Source organism: Sminthopsis crassicaudata, chromosome 1 (genome assembly GCF_048593235.1).
Source record: "Sminthopsis crassicaudata isolate SCR6 chromosome 1, ASM4859323v1, whole genome shotgun sequence".
NCBI classification, from domain to species: domain Eukaryota; kingdom Metazoa; phylum Chordata; class Mammalia; order Dasyuromorphia; family Dasyuridae; genus Sminthopsis; species Sminthopsis crassicaudata.
The window spans coordinates 192,450,411-192,469,000 of NC_133617.1; the positions used below are offsets into that span (position 1 = coordinate 192,450,411).

Consider the following 18,590-nt stretch of genomic DNA (forward strand, 5'->3'; position numbering starts at 1 on the left):
GGAGTGAGTTCAATCAATCAATAAACATTTATTAGATGCCTACTTTGTAACAGATACTGTGCTACTGGAGATTAAAAAAAAAAAAAAAAAAAAAAAAGAAGCAGCAGCAGCAGCAAGAGAGAGTCCTTGCCCTCAAGGAACTTACAAACTAATGTATCTTACAATCTTATGACTTACTTAATGAAGTGTAGAAAGTATCACTATACCAATGACATCCTAATTCTAGTCAGCACATTTTCACGAATTTTACTATTTTTTCAACAACATGAAATTAGAACTATTTATATCAATAGATCAAGAATTTTCTATTTCAAAATTGTGAACATTTCCCCCGTATCTACAAACTATAACTAGTCTGTAACTTAATTTAATAGGCAAATCTTTAAAAATGCCTAGGGCTCAGAGAAATTAAATTAACAACTTGTCCATGGTTGGGCAATGAATAAATGAATATCAGAGATTGAATTTTAATTTGGATGGTTGGGCAATGAATATCAGAGATTGAATTTTAATTTGGATGGTTGGGCAATGAATATCAGAGATTGAATTTTAATTTGGATGGTTGGGCAATGAATATCAGAGATTGAATTTTAATTTAGAATTCAGCATTCCTTCTGCACTGAGGATTATTTTTTTTTAGGAGAGATTAAATTTGTTTAATCCTTCACTGTCATCTATAAATTTCATTTAACCATTTTCCTTTCATTCTACTTAGGGCAAAATGTGGTTCCTAAAGCCACAAGATTGGCTTTCCCTACCTTGCCAAACTTTTCAAAGCTGCTCACCCATGGTTCATTCACAAGAAAATGGTGATGTATTAGAATATGTGCATCTGATAAGGTGATTACCATTAAATGTAATTAAAAGACTTCAAGACTGGGAAAGCTGCATCAAATGTATGTATGTATTATCATCCAAATTCTTGAAAGAAAAATTAAAAGAGTTACAGAAAGAAAAAAACAGTAAAACCATGCTAATGGGGGAACTTCAATTTACCCTTCTGGAGCCAAGATAAATCTAACCATAAAATAAACAAGAAAGAAGTCAAAGGGGTGAACAGAACATGGTTTGCAACCCTACATACGATCTCATAATTGAACGTGGGGGTCTTGAAATTATGATTATATTATCAGTAAAAGTTTAATTTGTATACCTATTTATATATACTTAGGGTCACATAAAAATTTCTCAAGTAAAAAGGGGTCACAAATGGAAAAAGTTTAAGAAGCTCTGCTTAAGAGACTATTGAATGGATGGGGCAGCTAGGTGGTACAGTAGATAAAGCACTAGCCCTGAAGTCAGGAGAACCTAAATTCAAATCTGGTCTCAGACACTTAACACTTCCTAGCTAGCAAGTCGATTAACCCAAATTGCCTTGGGGGAAAAAAAAAAGAGAGAATACTAAATGGAAATAAAAAGAATTATAACTATTCTCAGCTCTTTGTGGCACTTGCACAAAAACTGACCATGTGAAGGCATTAAAAACCTTAAAACACAAATACAGAAAATAAGAAATATTAAGAGCATCTCTTTATGACTCTAATATCAATAAAGGGTCATTGAATTAAAAAATAATAAGAAACTAAAAAATCTAATCCCAAAAAGTGAATCAAAAAATAAATCACTGAAATAACCAATAATTTAATTAAGGATAATGACAACAATGAAACAACATATTAAAATATGTGGAATATAACCAAAGCAGTATTTATGGGAAAATTCATCTTTCTAAATGTTTATATCAAATAAAACAGAACAAATCAACAAAATAAACATGCTACTGAAAAGCTAGAGAAAATAAAACTAAAACTGCAATAAATATCAAAATAGAAATCCTGAAAATTCAAAGGAAACATTAGCAAAACTAAAAGTTTAAAAAAAAAAAAAAACACTGAAATAATAAAACTAGGAGTTAATTCTATGAGGAGAAAAAAAATCAAATAACAGATCATAGAGATTTTTTAGAATCACAAAATATCAAAGCTTGAGATTACAAAATAACTGAGTTGAACATTTCATTTTACAAATTAAAAATTTTAGATCGGTTCTCAGGACAAAATAGTCAATATGCTATAGTTATTTTTGTGTTTGACAAACCCAAAGAACACAGCTTTTGGAATAAGAATTCACTATTTGACAAAAACAACTGGGAAAATTGGAAACTAGTATGGCAGAAACTAGGCATTGACCCACACCTACCACCTACCTTTCAATAAAGCCGAAATGGGTTCATAATTTACACATAAAGAGTGATATTATAAGCAAATCAGAAAAACACAGGATAGTATATATACCTCTCAGATGTGTGGAGAAGGAAGGACTTTGTGACCAAAGAAGAACTGAAATCCATAATTAAATACCAAACAGAAAATTTTGATTATATTAAATTAATTTTTTTTGTACAAAGCATTAGAAGCAATAAATTGGGAAAACATTTTTACATTTAAGAGTTCTGATAAAAGCCTCATTTCTAAATTATACGGAGAACTGATTCAAATTTATAAGAATTCAAGCCATTCTCCAATTGACAGAGTGTCAAAAGGTATGAACAGACAATTTTCAGATGAAGAAGTCAAAACTATTTCTAATCATATGAAAAAGGTGCGCAAAAATCACTACTGATCAGAGAAATGAAAATTAAGACAACTCTGAGATTACCTCTCAGATTGGCTAAGATGATAGGAAAAGATAATGACAAATGTTGGAGGGGAGGTGGGGAAACTGGACACGAAGACGTTGTTGGTGGAATTGTGAACAGATCCAGCCATTCTCGAGAGCAATTTGGAACTATGCTCAAAAGACTATCAAACTGTGCACACCACTTGATCCAGCAGAGTTTCTACTGGGCTTATATCCCAAAGAGATCTTAAAGGAGGGAAAGGGACCCACATATGCAAAAATGTTTGTGGCAGCCCTTTTTGTAGTGGCTAGAAACTGGAAAATGAATGGATGCCCATCAGTTGGAGAATGGAGGAATATGTGGTATTATATGAATGTTATGGAATATTATTGTTCTGTAAGAAATGATCAGCAGGATGATTTTAGACAAGCCTGGAGAAACATACATGAACTGATGCTAAGTGAAATGAGCAGAACCAGGAGATCATTGTACATGGCAACAACTATATTATATAATGTTCAATTCCGATAAACATGACTCTTCCAGCAACAAGATGACTGATGCCAGTTTCATTGTTCAGGAAGAGAGTCATATACACTCAGAGAGAGGATGGTGGGAATTGAGTGTGAATCACAACATAACATTCTCACCCTTTTTATTATTTGCTTGCATTTTTTTTACTCATTTTCTTTCCTTTTTGATCTGATTTTTCTCATGCAGCAACACAATTGTATAAATGTTTACATACATTGGATTTAACATATTTTACCATGTAAACATATATTGGATTACTTGCCATCTAGTGGAGGGGGTGAGGAAAGGAAAATTTGAAACACAAGGCTATGCAAGGGTCAATGTTCAAAAATTATCCATCCATATGTTTTCAAAATAAAAAGCTTTAATTAAAAAACAAAAAATAAAAAATCTAAGATCAGGAGATTTTACATGATTTACCCAAGGTAACCTTAGCAGTAATTGTGTGCAGTTTAACATCATACCATTTTTTTAGACTAAATCTATGATTTCATTATCATGTAGGACTCCCAATGTAGAAATCTCTACACATGCAGATCAACAGATGCTCTGGAATCAAATTGTTTGAGGGCACTGAGGCACCTAGAATTAAGAGATTTTACAAGTCAAAACATCAATTAACTCCCTAGCCAGTCCTCCAACATCAAATAAAGCAGTGATATCAAACTCAAATAGAAATGGGCTCAAATAGGGTCCACTAACTCTTACATAAAAATCTCTGTGGACCATATAGTGACATATTTAAAATGTTATATTATTTATATTTTGTTATATTTATTTTGTTAAATATGTCTTACATTTCGGTATGTTCTGACTACATTTGAGGGTATTACAGCTGCACATGGTTTATTTAACACCTCTGCTGTAAAGTATGGACTTATGAAACCCGAATTCAAATCCTATTTTAGGCCCTTATTTGTTACATGATCCTTCATCTCTTAAATTCTATGTGCCTTAATTTCACATATAAAATGAGGGGGGTTGTAATTGTTAATTTAAATTTAAATTTTTAATCTAAAGTTTCAGCCTTTAGGCTCCCAATTAAATAATAATTGCTTATTAGATTCAGGCCATTACTATAGCCTCTCAAGATCTTTGGGGATTCTAATTATAACAATCTATACATTAACTTTTGTCCCAGATTTCTGTTATCTAAAGTATGTCACCTATGCTTTCATTCAAATAATGCTGAAAATATTCATCAGAGTTATACCTCAGCATTCTATCAACCTTTGGGTTTCTTCATTCAAACAGATATGCATATATTTATCTATACTATCATCCAACTCACATCTTTCCATCTTGGCTACTATGGTATAAAATGCTTTTTGAAATCCAGGTATATTATGTCTAAGGCCAATAATCTGCTAATATTTAATGACTTACCAAAAAAACTTAATCTGACATGATATGTTCTTAATGAATCAGCATGAGTTTCCAGAAATCACCATTCCCCTAAAGATTCAATATCTATATGGTATATTTAAAAAAAAAAAATACATATCGTTATGCAGCAGAGTTTTCTGTATTAAAATAGGATTTATTCTGATAGAAAATTTCTTCAACTGACTTTAGTTCAAATGGCATTTTATACACCCAAATACTCTAAATTAATATTTATGAGTTTTCAATTCTATTAAAAATCCCAAAGGATTCTGACAAAATAATTTGAGAAACAATGGACTAGATAATATTAGTGCCACTGAATTATGTAGTTTTTACAGGGTCTGTCCTTAGTTGGCTTCTATGATTCTAATTTTGGAAAGAAAAGATATATTTGTCAATTAATGTAAAAGATGTTATCTGAAGTAAAAGTAGCATAATGGGTTTGGCATTTTTATTTTTGGATTCCCTTAGATTTTCTTTTAAAATCTATTTTTCTAAGTGTGGCAGTTAATAATTTAGGCCAAACTGAGGGAACATTTCTATTTAATAATAGAACAGAAAAAAATATCTATTTTTACTCAGAACAATTTCAAGAAATACATCTAATGCTTAATATAAGGGGACATTTGAATTATTATTTGTCTGGATGCTAGAAAGCTACTAGTTAACAAAATTGCCTAATATTTGTCCTCAAAAGACAATAAATATCAGGAAATGAAAAGATCATTATGATTCAATTCTATACTTCTTTAAAACTTCATAGATCATCAATTTTATGTCAGAAGGAACCTTAGAATCCATCTAGTCTGACATCCTCATTTTACAGATAAGGAAACCATATATCAGAAATGTTAAGTGTCTTGCCCAGCTAGTTTCTGATATGGGATTCTAAACTCCAGGTCTAGTGCGATACTGCCTCTAATAAAGAACATACTTACACAACAAGCTCTAACAGATACTAACTATATTAGAAAAAGTTCAAATATAATTCTTGACAAGAGATCGTGCCTCTTGCCTGCTTTCTGTGAATCAGCAAAATTAAATACAAAGAGGCCTATCAATACTAGGTTGGCCATCTCCTAATAAATTACTTGGTCATAACAACATTTAGGGAGGAAAAAAATAATAGAAAATGGCCCTCAGTCCCATATATTCCTTTTAATGTCACCAACAATAGTGGTAGAACAGCAAAAAAAAAAAAAGATAGAAAAGGTCACACAGCTTTGGACAATTTATAAACATAATTTGACACTCTAAAAATGAGTTTTTTGGTTTTTTTTTTTCCTAAATGACCAACAAGTAGACAAACTACTATAGGAAGAATGGAATCCTATCCATTTTGACAAGCTCTGAGTAAATTAAACCAGAATAAAGAAATAAAGTTAGGTAAATGCAAGTGAGCAGTGAGCTCACTGTAGATGACTGGCATCTTTGATGTCTAACCAAATAAATGCTCCACAACATTTGCTCATTCTGCCTTCATGGCCTATTGAGACAAATTGTTCATATCTGCATATTCCTTCTGGGAAACTTTCATATGCTTAGTATAGACAATCCTTCCCCCCTCTTTCACACTTCTGCATGATGTGTTCAAGGAAGACTAATACCTCTGGTGTTAGGGTTGCCAAGTCCTTTCTCAGGGCTTCTTTTTACCTGTGGTATCCACCTGCCAGCCAATTCAAACCTATGGCTACAAGAAGCTGTACTGTACATAGTGACCACACTTCAGTAAAACCAGTTTGGAAAATTACCTTAATCAGGCCTCAAAACTGTCAGATGTAGAGTGTGGGGTTGGGGGGGAGGGAGCATTTATTTGGTTAGACATCAAAGATGCCAGTCATTTACTGCATCCTGAGACACTGAAAATCAGCTTAACTTCTATCTATCTATTGGACCTCAATGATTCTGGAAGCCTGAGGGCAATGACTTTGTGCAACCCTGTTTCACTTAAGCCCAATTTATGTGCAAGTCAAAAGATATGACCCATAACATTTTGTCAATTTTATCCACCTTGAAGTCCAATGGCAACAAGCAAGTGAAGAAGCAGGTATGGATACATTGGGAACTACAGACACAATTCTGCATATAGGCAACCTAGGCTGCAAGTTTACATTTTCACTGACTTGAAGCAGCAATGGGATTCAGTAAACCCCAGGTAACCAAGATTAGGACTGTGTCATTCACCTCCTGGCATGGCTTTTAGAAAAAGTACCCTAAAAATTGTCTATTTCACCTAACCTAATCCTATTCTTATTGGAAGAAATTCTGCCCTTTACATGAAACACAAAAAGCTTGTAATTCTGGGTGACTTTAAAGCCAGAATTAAAGTCACAGACTATCAGGTATAGCAGGGAGTTCTTGTGTGAAACAGTCCCAAACAGCAATAGCAATAGTCACTTACTATTGAAGACTTATTCATCATCATGACCTTGTCATGTAAATATGTCTTCCATTTAGCTAAATGCAATAAAAATTCATGGGAGGCCTTCCCACAGCAAATCATAGCAAACACTAGCATTTAACAGACTATATGACTGTAAGGAGAAGAAACAGATAAGACATGAGAGGTAACAAAGACAATCTGTGGCACAGAGTAGTGGACTGATTACAGACATATAACATTCATATTCAAAAAAGGGGCAAGGTCTACCAGAAGATAATGTCAACAGATTAAGAGCACTTCTCCAAGCAGAAAGTTTATTGCTAACGTGTAGGAAAAACTGAGCCAAAATATGGCTGGCACATAGAGCCAAAAAGGAGTGGACAGTTTTCAGAGATTTTGTAAACAGCATTGCATTTACTCATCTAGGCCAGAAGATTCACAAATATTAGGATTGGTTTGAAGAAAATGATTGTGAAGTTCAGAAGTTACTAAATGAAAAATGAGAATTCCACAGAGTTTACCAGCAGGACTGTTATTCATCTCTAAAAAGGCAATATTTAACTTCATCAGAAGTACAAGCAAAATTTAGATACAGCTCAGTGAGAAAGCAGAAGACATTCAATTTTATATTGATAGTAACAAAAAAAGTGTTTTTATTTGCCTTGAAGACTATTTATGGGTCAAAGATCTATGGTGAAGTTCAACTACTTAGTGGAATCACTGATCAGTGATAAGGACATGATTTAAAGAGATGGGTTGAACATTTCCACAGTGTTTTTAACAGAATATTATCAATGAAGGCTGAAGCCAAGGATTGTTTACCTCAGGTTGAAGTTAATCCCTCTATACCCAAAATTCAAACTTGCTGGAACTCTTGTCTTCCCAGAAATCAGCTGGAGTCAGGATCACTAAGCATCTTTATTCTTGATCTTTTACAGTCAAGGTCAGGGGGTTAGGCCTAGCTACCTCACACACACCTTCCTCCCTCAAACGCCAGGAGAGACTGAGTCAGCTTCTGCGTCTCAATTCCTCTTCTTCCTCCTACTCCTCCCACACATGTCACTTCCCCCTCTTTGTCCCACCAATCAAGTCAGCACAGAACAGCTGGGGAGGGTCAACCTTCAAACAAGTTGATAGGGAACTGTCCAATTGGCAATTAGTATCACATGCTTCATTATCCAAGTGCATTGCTCAGTTCTAACCCTTTACACCAACTGAAGAACAGATCTAAATACCATAAGGCACCTTTCATATGACAAAGCATTTGTTATTGATTCTAGTCCAGGGTACATTTATAAGGCAGGAGGCATCATACAAAAGTTCACTAAAATCTTCTGGGTTATATGGCAAGAAAAGGTTATCTGTATAAAAGAAAAAGAAATGGTTGTACTGTGACAACCAAAAGGGGATCTCTCACTTAGTCACCAACAGCAAGATTCTTGCCAGAGTTCTCCTTAAAGGGATGATTTTTTACCTGGACAATGGACACCTACCCAAGAGCCAGTGTTGCTTCAAAAAGGGCTGAAGAACGGTTGTTACGATGTTTGCTGCCCTACAACTCCAGAAAAAATGCCAGGAGCTGAACAAAGGTCTATATACAATATAGTTGCTGATACCGTCAATCTTTATAAAAGCCTGGGGAAGATCAAGGCAAATTTGGTTGTCTGGAAAATCAGTTTCATGACTGCATACTTGCATGGTTTCTGGATAATGGATTATGATGCTCTTAAGTTTTTCCAAAGGATTAAAGCAAGGCTTTGTGTTTGCTCTCATACTTTTAGCATGATGTTTTCAGTGATGCTGTCAGTTATCTTTAATGAGAATGAAAAGGACATCAAGATCAGCTACTGCTGGTAAATTATTTAGCTTGAAAGGCTACAAGTCAAGTATAGAGAGAGAGCTGGTGCACAATTTCTTGTCCATAGATGACTAGGCACTCAATGTGGCCCCTAAGATTGAAGGAGTATGGATTAATTCTCTGTTGGCAAGGTTAATTTTGGCCTGACAATTAACACCAAGAAAATAGAGGTTCTCCACCAGCCAACATCATACCAATCCATATATGCAATTATCAGTTACAGCCCCCGGAGAAATTCCGAATGTTGTGTATAGGTTCATTTACCTTGGCAGTATGCCACAGGTACACAAAGAAAATAAAGTTGACATATACATTGCCAGAACTAGTTCATTGTCTGGGAAGCTCCAGGAGGAAAGTATAGAGAGAAGACATATTACGCTGCCTACCAAACTGACCTAGTCTCATTGTTATGTACCTGTAAAGCCTGACAGTATCCCACAGTCATTCTAGAAATGTGAACTACTTCCATCTAAATTGTGTTATGAAGATTCTGAAGATCACCAGGAAAAATAAGCTAATAGATATTGAGGTCCTTTTCTTACCAAGCATTCAAACCCTACTGCAGAGAGAGCAATTCTGATGTTTGCATGCTAAACATGCATTTGCCTAATAGCCTCTTTTATGCAGAACTCACACAAGGTAAACATTCACATGCAATTTAGAAGTAATACAGGGGGGCAGCTAGGTGATGCAGTGTATAGAGCAACAGCCTTGAATTCAGGAGAACCAGAGTTCAAATCTGGTCTCAGACACTTAACACTTCCTAGCTGAGTGACCCTGGGCAACTCACTTAACCCCAGCCTCAAAAAAAAAAAAAAAAAAGTAGTAGTAATACAGGGACACTCAAGATCTTTCAGAAAAATTTTGAAACATTGTGAGAATTGATTGTGTAGCACATGGTCACCTAGTATAACATAACTGCATAAAAGAAGGCATTGTGCTCTGCGAGCAAGCAAAAGAAAAGTGAGATATGAAGATTTAGAAACATCTCCATTCAAAATGCTCATGTACTTCTGAACTCATAATAATCTGATTACCCATAGCTGGACACACAATACATTGATCCCAAAGTAGAGATGTTATTTGGATCCTCCTTAAGTACAAAAGAATACCACCACCACCACTATTAGTGCTCCATCTATGATGAAATGGCACTAATTAAGTCACAATAGGAAAAAAGAGTACTGAATATAAACTCTAAATAGCAAAAAGAATATAAAGCTATAATTTATTCGACATTTTCTACTGAAGTCATGACAGATGCTAGAATGTCCTCCCTGCCTATATCTAAGGCTGGATTCTCTAAAGTAGACAAAAGAGCATTTTTAATGAAGGTCTCTTTATATATACAATGTACTAACTTTAATTATGTTCTAAAGAAACAATTGCTGGTACTTATACCATTTTCTAAAGCAAACAATTGTTTAACAAGACTAGAACTGAATTTGTTTTAATTCATTTACTATATATTTGTGCTGATCTATACAGAGAAGAGACTGTTATTAAAAGAATTTAACCAACCTTAACTTTTGAATTCATTGACATTTACAGGTCCTTTAAAAATTTTACAATGCTTTTCTGATGAGAATGTTATTAATGAAACAAAAAAGAACAAATAAGTTTATAAATGACAGTATAATGACCAGAACTAAGTCTGCCCTGGTTTTATTTCAAGACGATGAATTCTACATAATTTTTAACTTTTAAAATTGGTATGTTAGCTTTTATTGAATTTACTTGCACTTCTACTTACATTAAGCACAGTCAAGTAATGCCAATGTTGTTCTTCTCTATGATATCAATGAAAGATTATCTCTGTCTTTTCATCAAAATGTAATTTGAAGGAGTAAAAAATTATCAGCATTTATAAATTTAACTTGTTTGTTCATGTTAAACCCTTAGGTGTAAGGAAACAGAAGTAGTGATAAATAACAAACCTTGTGCACAGGAATTTCCATCCACCACAAACAAACCACTCTATCCCTCTTCTTCTGTAAGTTATTCGGGCTCTTGGTAATGTATGATAATCACTTTCATCATTTTCAAAACCTTCTTCAGACATCATTAGTGGCATTTCATCCAAATGGGAGGATTCATCTTCTAGTTGATATCTATTTAAAAAAAAAAAGGAAGATGAAGAAAAAAGAAAAAGAAAAAAAAATTAGTAAAAAATACAAAACAGCCATCCATGTTTTTGCTTTATTCTGCTTCTTTTTAATTTTTTAATATCTTTTTATTTACAGAACATATGCATGAGTAATCTTTCAATTGACCCTTGCAAAACCTTCTGCTCCAACTTTTCCCTTCCTTCCCCCCCAACCCCTCCCCTAGATGGCAGGTAGTCCAATATATGTTAAATATGTTAAAGCATATGTTAAATCCAATATATGTATGCATATCTATACAGTTATCTTGCTGTACAAGAAAAATTGGATCTTATTCTGCTACTTTTAAAATCAAATTCCCTACTCACACATACCCCTACAAACAATTCAGTGGGTAACGCAATTATTTACTATATATTCCCATGTCTGGTAATCTTGATATTTCCACTTTTACACAACCTGACAAGAAGTAATTGCTACCCCTCAACTTCCACATATTTCCCAGAAGAAATATATCATAGTCATTGGAAAAAATACTGAAAGATAAAGAGTATTAAAATGTTGGTTTTGACATTTAATATTTGTTTGAAGCTGAACAAATCCACTAACCTTTCCTAGCCTAAATATTCTTTTCTGTAAAATGAGGATAAATATTATTTATACTATCTATCTTACAACATTATGGTAAGAAAAAAATTGTTAATGTTAAAGTATTACATATAATTGAGTTATTATACTCAAAACCAATGTTTATCATCTTATTCTTCAATATTAGATTATGAACATAGCAACTCTATTAGTATACTGGAAAACAGGAATGGATTTGTTTAATATTTAAATTATTATTTTCTAAGTTAGATTTACAATAATAAAAGCTTCTACTGACCAAGCATGAACACATAAAATGACTGTGGGCTATCTAGCAAAAATCATCAGAAAATTTTCAAAATAGTAATCTCTTTCTCAGTAGAGGAAAGGAAACTTCCAAGTCCAAATGTGTATTACTCTGTATGCTTTATTTTAAAAAAATTTTAATGTGTGTGTGATATTTACATATCACACAGACATGCACACACACACATATGCCTTCTTTAAAATTCTTTTTAAAGGCAGAGTAACTTAAGAATACAGGATAAGATATTTAAAGATAGAAGTACCTCAAAAACAACCTCTCCTTGGTTAGTGAGTAAACTAGGCAGTCACTTAGCACTTATTTAAGTGCCTACTTTGTGTCAAGTACTGTACAAAGCACCAAGAATACAAAGAAAGGCAAAAAACAAAATAAAACAGTCCCTGCCATCAAAAAACTCTTCATCTGATAAGGGGGAAAGAATGTAAATAACCTTGTACAAATAAGACACAAATAGAGGGAAGACATAAGATTACGATTAAGAAATACTTCTTACTAAAGGTGGACTTTAGCTTAGGTGGAAAAAATATCAAAGAAGCTGGAGGATCGAGATAAAAAGAAAGATCATTTCAGGTATGAGGTTTTAGTAAAAGTTAGAGAGCACACACTGAAAAGATATAGAGTTGGAACAAGAAATGTCTTCTGCAAGAAATAGCAAGGAGGCCAAGATCTTCTGATCACAGAGCATCTGGAAGGTAGTAAGGTGCAAAAAGACTTGAAAGTTAGGAAGATCCAGGTCATAAAGGTCTTTAAAAGTCAGAGAATTTTACATCTGATCATGGAAGCAATTTGAATAGGAGGGGTTATGATCAGATCTACCTTAAAAAAAAAAAAAATCAATTTGGTGAGAAGAGAATTGAAGTAGAAAGAGAAATTGAGGCACATCAACCAGTTGGGTATTGCAATAATCTACAAACATAGTAGTAAGGGTCCTGCATAAGGGTAGCTACAGTTTCATAAGAGAAAAGGCAGAGAGCATTACAAAGATAGAAATAACAGATCTTGACAACTGATTGGATAAAGGAGGTGAAAGAATGAGAGGTTCTGAAGTTGCAATTATTGATAACTGATAGGATGGTGGTATATAAAGAAGATAGGGATAGGAAAGATATGGGGAGAAAAGATGAGTTCAGTGCTGGTCATGAGTTTAGGATGTCTATGGAATATCCAGATTCACATATCTAAAAGGCAGGTGGACACATGACATCCAGGCAAGATTTATATCTTGCATGTTCACTCACATAGTGGACTTCCAGGTCCTATTTTTGATGGAAATTCAAAGGCAGATAGCTTTCTAACCATGTTAGCCAGTAGTCCTTTATTTCAGGAAGCACAAGAATCTCATTCTAAATATCATCAGGCTGCTCCAGCTTTACGTTTACAATTTGGAATCACAAGAGAGGAAGCTAGAAGCATAGTAAAAAGCTGTACAGCTTGTCTTCCTTTCCATGCTCCTACTCTCCCTCCAGGAAAGAATCCTCGTGGTTTGAGACCCAATGAAATCTGGAAAATGGATGTGACCCACTATAAATCTTTTGGTCATCTGTCTTTCATCCACATGGTAGTAGATACCTTTTCAGGATTCATTTTTGCAGTGCCAACAGCAAAAGAGACAGCCCGAGTGGTCACTGAATTCCTTAACCAAGCATTTGGAATTATGGGTGTGCCACAAGAAATAAAAACAGATAATGGACCTGCATATAGTTCTAAACATTTTGTGCACTTCTGTGCACAGTATAAGATATTACACATTACTGGAATACCTTTTAATCCTCAAGGGCAGGCAGTAGTAGAGAGAAGAAACAGAGACATTAAGATACTCCTCCAAAAACAAAAGAAAGGGGGAGCCACAGGTAGCCCTAGGAAACTTCTAAATTTAGTTCTCTATACCATTAATTTTCTAATTTTTGACAAAGATGTACTGGCTCCGGCAGACAGGTTTTATAACCCATCAGAAGGGCAGTGTCCAGTGCGAGCAGCTCCACTGTCCTTAGATAATCGCCAGGTGATGTGGAGAGACCCAGAAAGTGGTGAATGGAAGAGACCAGATAGGTTAACTGCCTGGGGAAGAGGGTTTGCTTGTATTTCTTCAGATGGAGAAGGAATCAGATAGGTGCCAATGAGCCGTATTCGCCTTGTCCATCAGAGAGAGACAGAAAAAGAGAAAGACCTCAAAACAAAGGAGAAAATCTAAGAAACATCTGACACTGAAAGAGCATGGCTAATAAGAAGACTGTTAAAGAACTTTAAAAACCAGCAGGAATCACTGGATTTCCTAACACAAGATGAGACTAATGGACAATGGACTTATGGACATTTATAAATTCTCAATTTATGATTATTTGATCATGTTATTTGTTACATACTTCTAGCATGTGTTATGTTACTATGTTACTATGTGTTTATGTAATCTATGTAATTATGTGTAATGCCTCTCCTATTGATGGATTTATGTTTCAAGGTCATGACCACCCTATGTTCTAAATCAAAAGAAAGGGGGAGATGTTAGGTTCTTACTAAGTGCTAATGAGATAATGAGATTTTAGGTTTTTTACTAAGTGCTAAGTCGGTACTTAACAATTTTCTAGTTCTGGCCTTTCCTAGGAGTGTTTGACTTGTGAATTCCTGGGGAAGAGCTTGTATGCTTAGGAGGAGCAAGTTCATTGGTTGAAGTACTTCTTCCTAGAAGCCCTTGTATTATCCCACGCCCATTCTCTGGGAGGATAAAGAGGGCAGCTCTGGAGGAAAAAGTCAGTCTCTGCTCTACACCAGACTTGAGGCAGCTCTCTGCAGGAAGGGAAATCACTTCTCTGGATGAGAGTTAATGGCAACTGTCTGGAGACAACAGTTCTCTACAGGAAGAAGAATCTGTCCGAGAGATTTGAGTTGACACAGCAGATCTCCTCCCAGAGAGCGATCGGCAGCTTCTGGAGACAACAAGCACGTTTCTTTGTACAGAACTTTTAACTTAATATGTTAAAGATTAACTGTTTGGCATTCAATTATAAGTTACATTCTTTGGTTTATTCTTTGGTTACAAATTCCTTCCTTGTCCACAGATCCGAGAGGTAAACTATACTACGTTCTTCTAATTTGTTTATAATATCATTCTTTATGTCTAGATCATGAACCCATTTTGACCTTATTTTGGTATACAATACTGGATGTGGGTCAATGCTTAAGTTTCTGCCACACTAGTTTCCAATTTTCCTAGTAGTTTTTGTTAAATAATGAATTTTTCATCCCCAAATCTGAGTTCTTTGGGTTTGTCAAACATTAGATTACTATAGTCATTGACTATTTTGTCTTATGAACCTAATCTATTCCACTGATCAACTAGTCTATTTCTTAGCCAGTAGCAAATGATTTTGATAACCCCTGCTTTATAATATAGTTTTAGATCTGGTACAGCTAAGGCCACTTTTTTTTTTTTTTCTTCTTCATTAATTCCCTTGAAATTCTTGACCTTTTGTTCTTCCAGATGAATTTTGTTATTTTTTTCTAAGTCAGTAAAATAGTTTCTTGGGAGTTTGATTGGTTTAGCATTAAATAATTAGACTAGTTTAGACAGTATTGTTATCTTTATTTTATTCGCTCAACCTATCCAAGAGCACTTGATACTCTTCCAACTGATTGACAAAGTTGACTTTGTGTGGAAAGTGTTTTGTAGCTGTGCTCATATAATGCCTGACTTTGTCTTGACAAGTAGAATCCCAAATATTTTATAATATCTACAATTTTTTTAAATGAAGTTTCTTGTTGTACATCTTGCTGTTGGATTTTGTTAGTGATGTATAAAATATGTGGCAATATCAAAGAGAAGAAAGCGTTTTTTGAGAGATGTTATAAAGGTAAAAAAAAAACTTAGAAATAAGTGAAAACCCTCTAGCTCACTGAATGTCCATCTTTTTCCCTGAAAGACAATGCTCAATTTTGCTGAGTACTTCATTATTGGTTGTAATCCAAGCTCCTTTGCCTTCTGAAATATTATATTCTAGGCTTTCTCTCTGATCTTTTAATATAGAAGCTGCTGGGTTTTCCTAACTGTAGCTCCTATATATTTGAAATGATTTTTTTCCCTCCTGGATGCTTATATTTTGTCCTTGACATAATTCTAATTTAGCTACAATATTCCTTGAAGAATCCTAGCTATCTAACCCTGAGTAAGTCACTTAACCCCAATTGCTTCAGAGGAAAAAAAAAAAAATTCCTTGGAGTTTTTATTTTTGGCTCAATTTCACGAAATGGTCAATGGATTCTTTCAAGGACTATTTTACTCTATGGTTTTAGAATATCAGGGTAGTTTTCCTTGAAAAACTTCTTGAAAGATTTTGTCCAGGATCTTTTATTGATCATGGCTGTCAGGTAGTCAAATAATTCTTAGATTATTAGTCCAGGATCTATTTTCCAGGTCAGTTAGTTGTTCTTCCAATGAGATATTTTATATGTTCTATTTTTTTTTTTTTTAGTTTTGTTGAATTCTTAATATCTCATTAAATCATTTACTTCCATTTGTCCAAATCTAATTTTAAATGAATTATTTGCTTCAGTTAGGTTTTTTTTGTTTTGGGGGGGGGTTTTGCCTCCTTTTTCATTTGGCCAATTCTATTTTTACAGGATTTTCTACCCCAATTTCTCAATTCTATTTTTAAAGGAGTTTTTTTCTTCAGGAATTTTTCCCCCATTTTGCGAAATCTAATCTTTAAGTTGTTGTCTTCAGTAAATTTTTATGCTTCCTTCCCCAAACTGTTGGCTTTTTTTCCTGAACCTGCTGACTTTTTTTTTAATAATTCTCCTGCATAGCTCTCATTTCTTTTCCCAATTTTTCTTTTCCCTCTCTTAATTTTTAAAATCAGGCGAGCTCTTTCAAGAGAACCTTTTGAGTATGAGAACAATTCATATCTCCCTTGAGGCTTCACATGTAAGTCATTTTGCCACTTCTATCCTTTTCAGGATCTGTGTTCTGATCTTCCCTGTTGCCATAGGAGCTTTCTATGATCAGGACTTTTTTCTTTTTTTTTTAAAGCTATTTTTTAAAAGGTGAGTTCTGTTCCTAGGGTATAGGGGAGACTGTCCCAAGTTTCTTTTGCAAGGAGGCAAAAGCCTCTCATTGGTTTTCTTCACTAGGACCTTAAATTCTGCCAGTTTTCCCATTTTGGTGGGTTGGCCTGGCCTAGTCACCTGTTGTGCTGGGGACTCACAATTTGCCTTCTGCATTTGGGTTGAAGGTCTCACAATAGATCTGCTGAGCCACTGGTCCCCTGAGCCAGAACAGAGAGGCCTCCACTGCTATTCCATACTTTGGCTAAGAACCTCCTGCTAGATTCTCCATTCTATAACTCCACCAAGCAGCATTGCCTTTTTGTCCAAGTGAGACAGACTTTTCCTGAAGTCCTTCTGAAATAGTTTAAGGTGAAAATGTTGTTGATTCTGCCATTCCAAAATCCATTTAGAGACTTGATTTAGCATTATTACTAAAAGAAACTGAAGAGAGCTCAGGGAACAAGATAGAAACAATAGAACCTGATAATGAACTGGATATGAGGACCAGGAAACCAGAAAAAGGGGAGAGCAGAAGTTGCCATCTAGGTTACAAGTCTGTCTTACTTGAAGGATGATAGTACCCTATTTAATAAACAAGGAGTTAAGAAGCTGTGAAGATTTAGGCAGAAAGATTATGAGTTCAATTTGGAATGTTGGGTTTAATGTCTACAGAATGTCCTATTTGAAATATGAAAAAGGCAGTTGAAGATTCAAGACTGGATGTGAGGGGAGAGGTTAGAGATGGATAAACAGGTCTGAGAACAAGTAAAACAGTAAAGAAAGAAAAGAGAAAAGGATCCTGGGAAAAGCGACATTATTGATATGATTATCAAATGTAATACAGAAAAAGTGTATATAGCAAGAAAGCCTTAGAAGAAACAGTCAATCATATAAGAGAAAAAACAAAAATTAAAATAAAAAAGATAAAAGAACCAAAAGAGAGTAGTGTCATGAAAAGAATATTGAGTATCAAGGAGAAGCTGAAGATCAACAGTTTCAAAAAAAAAAGTCAAAAATGAGAATTGAAAATAGCAATTAAAGCTCTTTTTGTAGTGGCTAGAAACTGGAAGATGAATGGATATCCATCAATTGGAGAATGGTTGGGTTAATTATGGTATGTGAAGGTTATAGAATATTATTGCTCTGTAAGAAATGACCAGCAGAATGAATTCAGAAAGATTTGAAGAGACTTGCATGAACTGATGCTGAGTGAAATGAGCAGAACCAGAAGATCACTATACACTTCAACAACAATACTGTATGAAGATATATTCTGATGGAAGTGGATATTTTCAACATAAAGAAGATCCAACTCACTTCCAGTTGATCAGTGATGGACAGAAACAACTACACCCAGAAAAGAAACACTGGGAATTGAATGTAAACTGTTAGCTCTACTGTCTATCTACCCAGGTTACTTATACCTTCGGAATCCAATTCTTAACGTGCAACAAGAAAATTGGATTTACACACATATATTGCATCTAGGTTATACTGTAACACATGTAAAATGTATGGGAATGCCTGTCATCTAGGGGAGGGAAAATGGAAAAATGAATACAAGGGATAATTTTATAAAAAAGAAATTACTCATGCATATATACTGTGAAAAAAATTATAATTATAAAAATTAATAAAAAAATTGTAAAAAAAAAAAAAAAAAAGAAAAAGAAAAAGGAAAGTAAATAACAGTTGAATAATTGAATTAAAAAAAAAAAAAAAAGAAAATAGCAAGTAAGATTTTTTTTTTT

General features: G+C 34.3%; 1 protein-coding gene across 4 annotated transcripts in view; it reads right to left on the reverse strand.

Moving 5' to 3' along the window:
* The window catches only part of ATP9B (ATPase phospholipid transporting 9B (putative)), a 448,624-nt gene that overhangs the window by 410,215 nt on the left and 19,819 nt on the right, over positions 1–18,590 (reverse strand). For all 4 annotated transcript variants that reach the window (XM_074273531.1, XM_074273522.1, XM_074273514.1 and 1 more), the window contains exon 2: positions 10,719–10,892. In XM_074273531.1, the coding sequence (XP_074129632.1) occupies positions 10,719–10,892 (174 nt within the window). The remainder of the gene's footprint in view (positions 1–10,718; positions 10,893–18,590) is intronic.